The 14989-nt window shown below is 43.8% G+C and overlaps 1 protein-coding gene across 1 annotated transcript in view; it reads right to left on the bottom strand.

Annotated features, from left to right (window-relative positions):
* Positions 1–14989, bottom strand: part of atp10a (ATPase phospholipid transporting 10A) — a 175709-nt gene that overhangs the window by 45097 nt on the left and 115623 nt on the right. Inside the window, exon 11 of the mRNA XM_060826997.1 lies at positions 2304–2407. Within this exon, the coding sequence (XP_060682980.1) occupies positions 2304–2407 (104 nt within the window). The remainder of the gene's footprint in view (positions 1–2303; positions 2408–14989) is intronic.

A 14989-nucleotide genomic window follows, 5' to 3' on the forward strand; every position in this document is an offset into this window, starting at 1 on the left:
GCCTCATGTTGTTTAACTGGAGTAGCTACAGTGTAATCATCAGTCCCACATGAGTGGTATGCGAGGGCTGTAAAAACAACTCTATTGACTAAAACTCAGCCAACCAGAGAGAGTGACGGTCTGCTCTAAACACCCAGGGATGCACCAGAAATAGTGGGCCTGACTGTAATAAATAGAATTCGCCAATCAACTGCTGGTAGCCAATCACACTGAAGACAGGCAATGGAGAGTGAAAGGGAAGGAAAATGGAATGTTGGCCTTTATTTAAAAGAGAATGGAGTGTAAAATTAGGCGGGGTGGGGGATGGCGGGGGGGTAGCTAAAACTATGCAAGGCCAAGTCAGACACTTATTGCGAAGAATGTTGGGCCCCTTATCAAAGGAAAGATATACTGGCCTTGGAAGCAGTGCAGAGATGGATCACTCGGCTGATATCAGAGACAGAAGGACTGTGTTATGAGGAGGTTGAGTAGATGGGACATGTACTTGTTGAAATTTAGAAGAATGAGAGGGTGCGGAAAAAGATTTTTAAGGATGTTCCCAAGGTGGCAGGGTTTGAATATAAGGAGAGACTGAATAGGCTGGGATTATTTTCCCTGGAACTTTGGAGGCTGAGGGGTGATTTCTAGAAGTTTATTAAGTCATGAGGGGCATGGATAGGGTGACTAGCCATGGTCTTTTCCCCAGGGTACTAGGGGAGTTCAAAACTAGAGGGCATAGGTTTAAGGTGAAAGAAGAAAGATTTAAATGGACCTGAGGAGCAATTGTTTCATGCAGAGAGTGATGGGTGTATGGAATGAGTTGGCGGAGGAAGTGGAGGAGGCTGGTACAATTACAACATTTTAAAAGACATCTAGATGGGTACATGAATAGGAAGGGTTTGGAGGGCTAGAGGCCAAATGACGGCAAACGGGATTGATTTATTTGGGATATTTAGTCAGCAGTTGGACTGAAAGGTCTTTTGGTGCTGAATTACTTTATGACTCTGAGTTATTGAGACATGTAAGATTTTTAGGCAGGATAAATGCTAAAATATTATTTTCCATTCTGGGAGAGCCTAGGATTCAAGGGTATGATCTTGATACAAGGGGTCCAATGATTAAGAGAGAGATGAAGTGGAATTTCTTTTCTCCAAGGGTTATTAATCTGTGAAATTGTTTATCACAGTGAGCTGTCAAGGCTGGGGTGTTAACTATATTCGAAAGTGAAACACACAGATTTTTAACCAGTGGCAATTAGGAGTTATGGGAAAAGGCAGCACAACAAAGTTGGGGATTACCAGGTCAGCCATGATCTCACTCAACAGTGGCGCAGACCCGATGGGCTGAATGGCCTACTGCTGCTCCTACCCCTTATGGTCTTATGGGTGACTATTCAAAGAGGAATTTGATGCCTTCAAGGCAACAGGATCACATTGTTCCTACTGCAGGGCTGTTGCTGACAGCAGGATTGTTATATTAAATACTTCATGGGATGTGGTAGTTCCACTGTTGTGGGTCAGTAGAACAGCAACTACTTTCCTGAAGACAGCAGGACAGGGCTGAATAGTGGAGATGGCTGATGGATAGGTATCTTGTCAGTTTATTTAAGCACATCTAGATATTTGGAAGTTCGTAAACAGAGAGCTACTCTACAGAAAGGGGGTAACTATAGAAGGTCTGTGATGGGAATATGGTCTGTTTTAATTTAGATTAGATTAGATTCCCTACAGTGTGGAAACAGGCCCTTCGGCCCAACAAGTCCACACCATCCCTCTGAAGTATAACCCACCCAGACCCGTTTCCCTCTGACTTATGCACCTAACACTATGCACTATTCAGCATAGCCAATTCATCTGGCCTGCACACCTTTGGACTGTGGGAGGAAACCAGTGCACCCAGAGGAAACCCACACAGACACGGGGAGAATGTGCAAACTCCACAGAGATAGTTGCCTGAGGCTAAAGTCGAACCCAGGTCCCTAGCACTGTGAGGCAGCAGTGCTAACCACTGAGCCACCGTACCACACCAACATCCCCCCCCCCCCTTCCCCCAATGAATGAATGTATTTTCTGCTATACATTCTCATTTCCCCCACTATTGTATTTAACATATCGCAGAATTGCTCAATTACATTTCGGTGAGTCAGAAGTCACATGAAACCAGGTTACAGTCCAACAGGTTTATTTGACCTGACGAAGGAGCAGCAGTTCCGAAGGCCTCAATACAGACAAGAGAAAGCTACAGCTGTGATGACCATATTAATATATCACAGAATAAAGCATAACATTTATTCAGAGCCTTCAAGCTTATCAATAAATACACACCCGCTTGGCGATGCACAATGTCCGGAGCCCATCTGTGGCGTACTGGTTTAGATAATTCTGTGTTTTGTTTCGGATTTTCCTTGTCCGTTTGCCTGTGCTAATCTCTTAAGATTGGAAGGAAAGAAAGAAAAAGTCAGTTTAATTCGCAGGGAAAGATGCTGCAGCAAAACTCAAAACATCAGAAAAATAATTGGATATTCGGAAAGCTCATGGCAAATGATTTTAACATAATTATTTCACATGTCCCAAGACACACAACGTTTTGGCAAGTCCCTTGCCCTACTCTCTGCAGCCACCAAAATCCAATAAAGCAGCTGGTGTTTCCAGCTGGAACAGGATCACAGTAGGGCCAGGCCTCAGGTGGTTTGTAACAGTCACAACATGAGACTACTCCGTAAGAAATACATGCCTAGGACAGAGTGTTTGTCACTGTCACTTTGTCCTGGGTTCTCACCCGAGGGCCATTTTCCCTGAAAGAGCAATCCCAGGTGAGAATGTGCAGATCTCACTGGATGCAAGGAGGTTACTTAAACTCGTGACAAGGTGTGCAGATCCACACCAAGCAGTGATGCTTACTCATCATTTCTAACTCAGGCAGTTGCGCCAATATTTCACAGTGGTACCATCTGAAGAAAGGCCACACTAGGTGTCCTGAAATGGCATTTCAAGAGCTAATGCTACCATTGGGACTGTGTCCTAGTAGCAAGTTACGTTTAAATGTCGTCTATACGCCTCTTTTTAAAATTTGGTTTCAGTGTTGCTTACTCGAGGTATTACACTAATATTACAGTATGACTTTTATGATAAAGTTTAAGTTACATGAGAACATGCTTCATCTGGATTGCACCAAAAGGTACGGAGAACTTCTGAGCTTTAAGCACAATGTGCATTTGAATATGCCTTTCACGTACATTACACAATGTTTACATATGGGTGCAGATTTTGGATGAATCTGTGGATCGTGGAGTTGATTGGTAGTCATTAACACATCATATCATGAAAAGGATACACACACTGTTAGTGAGCAGACTTCACTCTGTGTTTTAATGAGTCATTAATGCAAATATAACAACTTCATGGAAAACTTAAGAAAGTTGAGAAGTACTTTGTGAAGCGAATAGCAGACTGTGGAAATCAGTCAACAAAATATGGCAGGTTGTAATTCGTGGAATCACAAGTATGGGTGGAATTTGATGTTTGAGATACAGACCTGCTCATAATAATTAGACACTCAAACGGCCAATACTGGTTCTCCTCCCTTGGAATAAGGACACCAGAACCTGAAATCCTCACACTTCCATTATTCTGAGTGCTCCCAGTTAACCAGACACTGGAATCTCTCCATTGGCACTGGTGCTGCCAGGAGCAGTGACAGCTGATCGTAATGTACTCATAGAATTGCTCTAGAGAGCTTCCCACCCAGATCCACCCCATCCCTGTAACCCTGCATTCTCCATGGCTAATCCACCTCACCTGCACATCCCTGGACACTTTGGGCAATGTAGCATGGCTAATCCACCTAACCGGCACATCTTTGGACCATGGGAGGAAACTGGAGCACACAGTGGAAACCCACACAGACACAGGGAGAATGTGTGAACCCCATACATACACTGTCACCCGAGGGTGGAACTGAACCCAGGTCCCGGATTCTGTGAGGCAGCAGTGATAACCACTGAGAAGGGGCGAATCAGGCCAATGGAGAGTGAGAGTGGGATGGGGAACACGGTGTGATTGCAAGGTGAGTAGGGGTGCAAGTGGGGATGCTGGTCAGATGACAGGGTGGGGACAGCTTTCAGAAGTTGCAACACCCCTCTCCATCCTGTACGGATGTTGGCTACCTTAACCAGTCTTGGAACCTCACAAGTAAACTGGATAGAGTAAGCTTCTCAGTCTTCCTGTGTGAAGTCTCCCTCACTGCCTCTGGGTGAATACCAGCAGCGAATAGGCTGGGGCTGTTTCCCCTGGAGTGTCGGAGGTTGAGGGGTGACCTTATAGAGGTTACAAAATCATGAGGGGCATGGATAGGATAAATAGGCAAGGTCTTTTCCCTGAGGTCAAAGAGTCCAGAATTAGAGGGCATAGGTTTAGGGTGAGAGGGGTAAGATATAAAGGATACCGCAAGGGCAACTTTTTCATGCAGAGAGACAAATTGGAACCTGGTCCCTGAATATCAGTAATGAACTAGTTGTGGCTGCAGTATCTGAAGCAGTTATTGACGATACGTAATCTAATTGAAGCAGTATTATGAATACTAAATAGCAAGCATAGTATCTAGGCAGTGTGGAAGCAGGCCTTCGACCAATCAAGTCTCCACTGATCCTCCAAAGAGAGAAAGTGTGGAGGCTAGTACAATTGCAACACTTAAAAGGCATCCGGATGGGTATATGAATTGAAAGGGTTTGGAGGGATATGGGCCGGGTGCTGGCAGGTGGGACTGGATTAGGTTGGGATATCTGGTCGGCATGGAGGAGCTGGACCGAAGGGTCTGTTTCCGTGCTGTATATCTCTCTGACTCTATATGGAGACAGGGAGTTCACAGTGCCCCTACAAATTAAACAAGCACCTTTTTTTTTGGCGGGGGGGGGGGGGGGGGGGGGGGGGGGGGGGGGGTTGGGTGGTGCAGGGAGATTGAATGCTGCCCAAGGAACCTGAGAGAGCACACCGCGTCACCTTTGACAGCTTGCCATACACAATATTGTGCACGAACAGCACATGGGCACCAGAACTCCACCGTGATTGGATAATGGGGTGGTTTGTAATCAAATTGAATGAGGCTGTGGTGAACCACAAATTACAGAATGCAGACGCTGCCAGATGCGTCAACTGGCCTGGCCCAGGGCAACCACGTTAGATCCTCTGCCCTGCCCCCAACTTTCAGTTAAAAGCTGGCTCTATCCTTTCTGCTTCACCTCAGAACAGCTTATAACTAATGCGCCGTACCATAGTCAAACATCCCAGGCTACATGCACTGCCAAGATAAATACTACAACGGGTTAGTCACAAAATAAAAACAAATTTCAAAACATATATAGAGGAGGTCAAGCAGAAATCCAATCGAGGTGCTCGGAATTAAGGCGACATGCAAGGTTGAATTAATTGACTGCACATATCCCCTTTCATTATTGCTATCACATCCCACGCTCTCTGTATTGCACTGCAAATGAAAGTCATTTACTTATCAGAAAAGTCATTATTTTCATGTTTAGGTCCAAAAGAGAAAAAAAATCCAAAGGATTTCAACCCTAAACATGGCACAGTGGCTCAGTGGTCAGCACTGTTGTCTCAGTGCACGAGGGAACCCGGGTTCGATCCCAGCCTTGGGCGATTGCTTCTGTGTACTTTGCACATTCTCCCCGTGTCTGTGTGGGTTTCCTCAGACGTGTACTTATTCAGCAATATTATGCAAAGTTCTGGGAATGAACAAGGTAAACCGATGGGCCAAATGGCCTCCCTCTATGCTGCAAGGTGTTCTAATTCTATCAGCCCGACGCTGTTTGGTGTTAAACTGTAAATCCGAAGTGAGAAAGGTAGAGCTCATGGGCTGCAGCTGTTCTTATGGGCACCGGCCAGATTGGAGAAATGCTGTAAGTCACCTCAATATAATATTAAACATGGTTCTCTGGCGAGTGATGATCAAAGGTAGTGGAAGGAATGATAATGTAGAGTCACGTTAATTGTGCGGGGACGCTCTTAAAATGCTAGCAATCACGATTCCAAGGCACCAGACTGGAGATTTAATTTCTTACAACCTGTTTGCTCACCACAACATTGATATTGATTTCCCAGCAGAACAACAAAGTGATTAACGAGGACAGCTAATGAAAACTGGTCTCTGAACAAACTTGCACACACTGCATGAGTATCAGGACTGAAGGCTGTGGCCTTACATCATTCCTTTCTCTCCCAGAGATTTGGTTAAGGATTCTTCGGCTTACTGTTGTCAAACCTCATTAACATGTGCATGCAACACAACTTGTGACGCCACAATATTGAATTTTGAACAAAGATGTGCCTGCAGGTCTAACTGCTGCTCAGGTTAATACAGTGAATCCTCCAGTTTCTTCCAAAATCCTCAAGGTGTCATCACAACTCTACACAGGCTTTCTCTAGCAACCAGGGGTCTTATGCAGATGAAATTTCTACCAGATCCTTGTTTCACTTCCCGAGGGGAATGTTCACCATTAATATTTATATTGAGCAAAGCCGCAAGACTTTTGGAGCCTCACTGTCACAATCGAGTTGCTGTGAGTTCACAAATCATAGCAAATGCAGTTTTCTAAAGCAGGCTGTCCCGTGCATGCAGTTTACCCACCAGGGTGTTACATAATGCACTTGCTTTGCAGATAGAATTAATAGTTCTTCTACAGACACAACAAATACACTTTTTGTTTAACTAATGTAAAGGCACAGATCAGCCTAGTCGAAGGAAGGAACCAAAAAGGGGTTGTGAAAATAGCTCGCCATCTCCAAGGACACCGACTGCCAGTCCGTGTAGAATAGGTTGTGTAGTCACCCTGAGAAATATTGCAACGCATCTCTCCAATCCCACATTCACCCCTCACAGATTTTACAAATTCCTAGTTCAAAAAAATTAGAAAAATAAAGACATGAAACTTTCAGAACAACAGTGTTTCCACTATAATACAACAAAACTAAAACTCAGCTGTAGGCATAGGTTTCTTAATGAATATGGTCAGACAGTCATGCAGATTTACAGCACAGTAAGAGGCCCTTCAGCCCACTGAGTCTGCACTGGTCAAAAACAAGCAGTTATCTATTCTAATCCTATTTTCCAGCATTTGGCCCATTGCCTTGACATTGCAAGTGCACGACTAAGTACTGCTTCAACATCATGAAGGTTTCTGTCCCCATCACCCTTATGAGTTCCACATTGCCACCACTCTCTCAGTGAAGAAAAATGTCTCCTCACAGCCTCTCTATACCTCTTCCCTCTTACTTTACATCTATACCCCTTGGACGTTGATCCCTCCATCAAAGGGAGACATTCCTTCCTGTCTGAACCAGAGAAGAAACATATGGAATGGAATTGCGTGTTCCAAAACCCTTTCAGCAGGATGTAAGGAGAGCAGCACTGAGTTATGTGTTAGAGTCCTGACTCAGATGACACCTTCCAGAAATCGACTTTGCTGCTTCAGTCACCAGACAGCAATTAGCTCCAGGCAGAGCCGTTCACGTACCATCAACACACCGACCAAGACCAGTTGTGATACACAGTTCATAAGGACTAGGTCGGTCACATGTGACGTTGCTAAATTCCCCCTTTCCAATTTGGGGCCAAAGTGCTTCTGCACTCTCTCTGATGCAATCATAGGCAGCTGGCTCTGTGAGCGTGCACTGTCATTTGATAAGATCGTAGCTGATCGTGGTTGAGGCCAAAACACTCAATGTTCTTAAAGGGTTAACTATAATTCTTAGTGCGAAAGGTGCTAAAGGGTTTGAGGGTAAAACAGGAAAAGGGCACAGGGTTGAACGATCAGGCATGATTAGATTAGATTAGATTCCCTACAGTGTGGAAACAGGCCCTTCGGCCCAACAAGTCCACACCGACCCTCGGAAGAGTAACTCACCTGGACCCATTCCTCTACATTTACCCCGATCATACCGAATGGCGGAGGAGGCCAAAGAGTAAACAGCCAACGTCTGCTTCAATATTTTTATTTAATGAGTTTGCCTCCACCATTCTCTGGGGAAGAGAATTCCACTCGCTCAAGATCCTCTGAGAGAAAAGGTTTAGTCTTCAATGAGAGATCGCTTACTTTCCAACCGCGTCCCATTTTCCAGACATTTCACTTTTGGTGCCCCAGTCAAATAAACTGACCATATTTCCAGCTGAAATGAAGAGCATGCACTGGCATCCCGGTGTGACATAGCAATTAAACAAATCAAACCGATGGTGGGCTATAATCACAAACAAATTCAAGCTTGCATTTTCTTAATGCAGACATTCACCCTCTCTAAAATGTTGATTCCTTTCCACACTACTTATTAAAATTTGCATCACCCCAGTTGATTTATTTTCTTGGATGCATCTCACTCATCAATGTTAAGTGTTACTTTGCCTACTTTTGTGATTTGGATGATCAGAAAACATTCAAGACAGATTTTTCTCCACCTTCTAGAAAGATCAGCCTTTGCACATTGGAATTATTTATTTAAAATAAAACCTGACCAGAGGGCATCCCAAAGCACTGCACAACCAATGAATCACTTTCTGATATGAATCACTGCTGTAAGGTAGGAAATGTAGCAGCCAATCTGCACTCAGCAGCTTTGAACACACAACAATTTGATAGTGTCCCATTTGTGAAGTTGTTTGAGGGGCAGAGTATTGGCCAAGGCACCCAGAGATAACACTGCTCCTCTGTGAAGATGTGATTTTATGACCACCAGGTTTGTAACAGATACTACCCTACTGACCAGTCCTTAGCACAGAACCCACTGTCTGATTCAACTTCAGTTTGCCAAAGCTAAATGAAGAGAGTCCCTACAGCATGGAAACAGGCCATTTGGCCCATCAAGGCCACACCAACCTCCGAAAAGTATCCCACCCAGATCGATTCCACTACCCTATAACCCTGCCTTTCTCATGGCTAACCCACCTAGCATGCAAACCACAGGAAGTCCCTGGGTTATAAACGCCCATACTTAGGAACCAACCTCCATAAAGCCAACTGTTGAAAAAAATTGAGTTACATGTAATGGTTCGTACTAATGAATGGGCGGACTACTTTGTGTGATGCTCAAAACACTGTGCCATTTCAGCGATTTGTCAACCTGGAGGAGAATAACGTTACACCAATGTCGCCATTTTAAGTCGGATCGCGTAAAAATTGTTGTGTTCCAACTTACGTACAAATTCGATTTATGAACAGACTTAAAAACGGAACTCATTCGTAACCCGGGGACTTCCTGTATGAGCAATTTAGCACGACCGATCCAGCCAATCTGCACATCTCTGGTCTGTGGGAGGAAACTGGAGTACCCAGAGGAAACCCATGCAGATGCGGGGAGAATGTGCAAATGTCACACATACAATCGCCCAAGGGTGGCATCAAACCTACTAGTGGCAAGAGATCCTAATGCTGCCAATGTTAACATGGGCAGTGAGCGTTCAGCCCCATAAAGCCTAGTAGTCCCTCCAGGAGAGAGGTGGGTGCTACTGAGGTTAGTGAGGGAATGCAATTGTGTGTCTCCTTGGAGGCTATGGAGACTGTTTTTACTTTTGTTGGACTGTGCACAAAAATAAAAGAGAAGATGTTGTTTTAAACAAAAGAATATGTTCCGCATGTTCTTAGTTCCGCAAGTAACAAGGAAGTCAAATGGAATGTTGGCCTTTATTTCAAAGGGAATGGAAAATAAAAATAAGGCAGTCTTGCTAAAACTACACAAGGCACTCGTCGATACATACCTCTGAACTGCTCTGATCCTGATATCTAAGGAAAGATATATTGGCAGTAGAGCCAGTCCAGAGAAGGTTCACTCGGCTGATACCAGTATGGAAGCATTTTCTTGTGAGGAGAGGTTGATGAGGGTGGGTCTGTACTCCTGTCTTGGAGTTTAGAAGAAAGAGAGATGACCTGACCTTTAAAAAAATTTACGTGGTGCCTGGGATGTGGGCATCGCTGGCTGAGCCAGCATTTATTGGCTGTCCCTAGCCGCCCTTGAGAAGATGGTGGTGAACTGCCTTTGTGAACCTCTGCAATCTACAAGATGTAGGTTGACCCACAATACCCTTCAGGAGGGAATTCTGATCTGGCATGACTGAAGGAATGGCGATATATTTCCAAGTCAGGATGGTGAGGGTCTTGGAGGGGAACGTATAGGCGCTGGTGTTCTCATGTATCTGTTGCCCATGTCCTTCAAGATGGAATTGGTCCTGGGTTTGGAAGATGTTTTCTAAGGAGCCTCGGTGAATTTCTGCAGGGCATCTTGTGGATAGTACATACTCCTGCTACTGAGTGTCAGTGGTGGAGGGAGTGGATGCTTGTGGATGTGGTGCCAATCAAGTGGGCTGCTTCGTCCTGGATAGTGTCAAATGTCTTTAAACTTATATGACTCTTAAGTGTCTTGAGAGGGTAGATGGGAAGAGGTGTTTTCCCTGAGAGGAAACTATACACCAGAGGACATAATCTTAGAATAAGGGGAAATGAGGAGGAATTACACCTCTCCAAGGATTGTAAATCTGTGGAATTCTTTGGGGACTGTAGAGGCAGGATAATTGACTTATTCAGACTGAGATACGTGTATTTTTAATCAGTAGGGGAATCAAGGGTTATTGGGAAAAGGCAAGAAAGTGCTGTCAACAGTTATCGGATCAGCTAAAATGTTATTGAATAGTGTTGCAGACCAAATGGGCTGAATGGCCCACTTCTGCTCCAATATCTTATGATCTTAAGATGGCTTAATCAAACTTTCATGAGTGTGATAATGCATCTTCACTGGGTTGGACAACATGCAATAAAAACAAGGATCTTGCCCAATACTTCGAACAGGGCAGGGGGGAAATCCTGCCAGTGAAGTGTATCAGATGTTCCTGTGTCCATTTACATAAACAGACTCTTCGTGGGAGTATAAGCCTCCAACGGCTCCCTGACATTCTGCAGGAAGGCTGCCCACATAGCGCTGGTGGCCTTCACATGGTTAGTGGACCAGTCGCATGCCACAAAATTGCCCGAATTCAAGTTTAACTTTGCAAATGTTTGGCCTTTTCTGTACAGTAGCCAGGCAATCCCATTCCCAGGCAATCCCATTCCCAGGCCACCCATGAGAAACATTCCAAGCAGCAGGAATGCTTCAAGGCTTCATCCCAAAATTACATTCCCCCTGTTTAACATCAACCTCCAAGTATTACGTTTTCCACCACAGGCCCAGGAACATCCAGCTCCTGGAGAGAGGGGAAGGAGGGTGAGACTGATAGAGAGAGACAGGAGAAGAGGATGGGACTGACAGAGAGAGAGGGGAAGGAGGGTGGGTCTGACAGAGCGCAATGGAGAAAGAGATAGAATGAGAAAAACTGACAGAAAAATGTTTAGAAGAAATCTCCAAATATACAACACTTGTGAATGTCAATTTTTTCAGTCAGAGAGATTGTATGTCAATAATTAAGCCATTAAATATCCAATTACATTTGAATGATTCAGTCTTCTCTTTTATTAGTGAGTTCATTGGGTATCTATTTTGTAAGAGTAGCAGTTTAATGCATGTCTTCGAATGATAAGTCACTGGATTCTTTCATTCATTGACTGTAGGCATCATTGGCTAGGCCAGGGTTTATTGGCAGAATTGTATTCAACCACAGATTGCTATCTTGTGCACCCAGCATGTCCTTACTCTGCCATGACCACCAAGCTGGGGAATCAAGCCCGCTTCGATGAGGAGTGCAGGCCCAGGAACAGGACCAACTAGGGGAAATGTGATCACATTTGTGTACCAGATGACATTAGCAGCCAGTGACAGACGAATCAAAGCAAGGTTTGATGAAAAGAGTAGGACAGTAGGCCAGGAGCAGTACCAGGCCAAACCGAAAAAGAGATGTCAACCCAGTGAAGCGCACTTGTGTGCCAAGCAACAATAAGTAATCCCACAACCAATGTTCCACCACATCTAGTAATGAAAGCTGGTGGACAACTAAACAACTCACAGTTGAGGACACAGGTTTAAACTAATAGTGGATGGAGTGTGGCGAGGTTGAGGAGATCATAGTGTGGGGAACTGGAACTCAATTCCTGGAAACGCTTGTTGAGGCAGAAGCCCTTGTTTTATTTGCAATCTACTGTTGGTACCTGAAATACAGAGCTATGGACCAAAAGATGGAATGTGGAATCATATAGGATAGATAACAGATCACAACAGGCCCCCATCCTGCAGCATGACTTTGTTTGATTTTGTTCAGGACAAATGCTGAGACAAAGGAGACATGAGAAAGGACAATCAAAAATTTGTTCAGAAGGGTGAATTTCAAGGAGCCTTCTGAAGGCAGTGAGGTGGGGTCACCAAGAACTTCAGGGCAAACTTTTCAGGAACTTGCAGTTGCCAGAGGAAATGTAATAGTCAGAGACTATTGTTCAGAGTACAAATATGCAGGTAGAAGGAATAAATATTCCAGCTTTTTGGCAAAAGGGGAATTGGTAGCTGTGGTACTTGGATTTCCAAAAGGCATTTGATGAAATGCCGTATTAAAAATACGAGCACATGGTGTGGGGGAAGGTGGTGGTAACACTGTAGTATAACTAACTGGCTAGCAAACTGGAAACCGAGTGTTGTGTTAGTCTTTTTTGGGTTGGTAGGCTGTTACTACAGTTTTGGTTCCTCAACCACTTACAATTAATGTCACAGATACAGAGGCTAAATGTTTGGTAGCTAAATTTGCCAATGGCACCAACAGCGTTCCCTAAGCTGTGCAAGTGTGTGATCATATAGCAACTGGGAACCTGCGCCATATAAAACAAACAGGCCACATAAGCAGTGTTCCTTTCAAGACTCATGGATGTGTGGCTACATCTTTAAAGTGCAAGGTAATGCAAAAGTTAGAGGGAACATTAGACACCAGTATATGTAAGTAGTCAGGATTCGCTGAAGTGTGAGCGAGGCGATTATAGATAGGTCGAGTCAGTGGGCAAAATAAATTGGCAGATGAATTGAAATGAATTGAATTTATTGTCACGTGTACCACAGCACAGTGAAAAAGCTTTGTTTTGTGAGCCATACAGGCAGATCACATAGTTAAATAGCATAGATAAGGAAATAATTGGTAAACAGCAGCAAAACAAAAACACAGTGAGAGTAAATGGGAACAAAGCTACTTTGTCAGCAAGAATGTAACAGTAGCATATGACTGAAATGGACAAAGTTAAAACTCACGAGGAGAAAGTGAGGACTGCAGATGCTGGAGATCAGAGCTGAAAATGTGTTGCTGGAAAGGCGCAGCAGGTCAGGCAGCATCCAAGGAACAGGAGATTCGACGTTTCGGGCATAAGCCCTTCATCAGGATTCCTGATGAAGGGCTTATGCCCGAAACGTCGAATTTCCTGTTCCTTGGATGCTGCCTGACCTGCTGCGCTTTTCCAGCAACACATTTTCAGCAAAGTTAAAACTCACACAACAAATGGTTATGGTCCAACAGGTTTATTTGGAGACATGAGCTTTCAAAAGCTAGTGCTTCCAAACAAAACCTGGTGTTGTGTGATTTTTAACTTTGTACACCTCAGTCCAACACTGGCTCCTTCAAATGGAGAGCAAATGCAGAGCTCCATGGTGCAGATAGATCTGCATGTCCTGGTACATTAATTAGAAAGAGTGAGTGTTTAAGTAGCAGCAAGTAATTAGAAAGGCAAATGGAATATTGGTGCTTATTGTAAAGGAAATGGACTATAAAAGCATGGCGGGGCTCTAGTGGCACAGTGGTAAGGTCAGAAGGCCTGGATTCAGGTCCCACCCTGCTCCAAAAAGGTATGTAATAACATCTCTGAACAGGTAGGCTATAAAATCACTTCTCTCGAAAGTGGTGGTGGCTGTCTCATTGAATTTATTCAAGGTGGAGTTGGAGAGATTTTTGACAGACAGTGGAGTCAAGGACTATGGGCGTAGATGGGAAAGTGGTGTTGAGGCTGCAACTAGATCTTATTGAATGATACAGTGGGTTTGCTCTTAGGTCCTAGGCTACCTATCAGAACCTGTTTGCAATGCGAACCATTCACATGCAGGGATGCACATATGCATCATTTTCTGCAAAACCAAATTATGTTTTTGAACATTCATTTCTGATTTATAACAAGCTGACTCAATTTGCTGGCTATTAAGAATTCTCACAGCTAACAAGTACCTTGACAAAAACAAGGTTGTCAGCAAAATAGGTTTCTTCCATAAGGCATTTCTTCAGCAAAACTAGTCTCCCTTCTGCACACCAAGGAGTGGCAATGGGACAAATGGTACATTCTTCAAATTTATTTTTAAATCATACGTCATAATTTCCTGTTCAGATATGCAAAAATCTAATGACTGTACAAGTTTCTCTCTTGTGGTTTTAGGTAATGTTTAAAGCTTCATATTCCCCTCACCTCTCATTCTGAGAATCTTCAGAGATCTTATCTCAACTCTGGTAAAGTGTTCTCAAGTTGTGTCTAGTTTATCAGTGATTCACAATATAAAAGGTACAGAAATGACTGAGAAGTTTCCACTGAGCATTTCCTGTGGCAGTCACTTCACCTACAATACAAACCGTCCACTGCTTCAAATCAATATGCAATTCCTTAAGCTGATAGTCCATTAGAAATGATCAGCAGTTGGACTGTATAATTTGATGCACGTTCCATCTACTTTCTCAATGCATTAAATCTTGGCTTCTGGCATCAATTTAGTCTGAAAGATGTGTCGACTGTAAATTCGATCCGAAGAATCATCTTTTTATAAGGAATGGAAGGAAAGGTAAAAAGATTTGCATTTATTTAGCATTTTATTACTTTTGTAGGGGGTCTGAAAATATTATTTACGTAACCATGTAAGGCAACCAATTGATATAGAAACATATAAAACAGGAGTAGGCTATACGGCCCACCATGGCTGATCATCCAACTCAGTACGCTGTTCCCACCTTCACCCTAATCTCTTTGATCCCTTTAGTGCTCAGAACGACATGTACTCCTCCTTGGAAACATTCAATGTTT

This window comes from Hemiscyllium ocellatum, chromosome 6 (genome assembly GCF_020745735.1).
Source record: "Hemiscyllium ocellatum isolate sHemOce1 chromosome 6, sHemOce1.pat.X.cur, whole genome shotgun sequence".
Classification (NCBI taxonomy): domain Eukaryota; kingdom Metazoa; phylum Chordata; class Chondrichthyes; order Orectolobiformes; family Hemiscylliidae; genus Hemiscyllium; species Hemiscyllium ocellatum.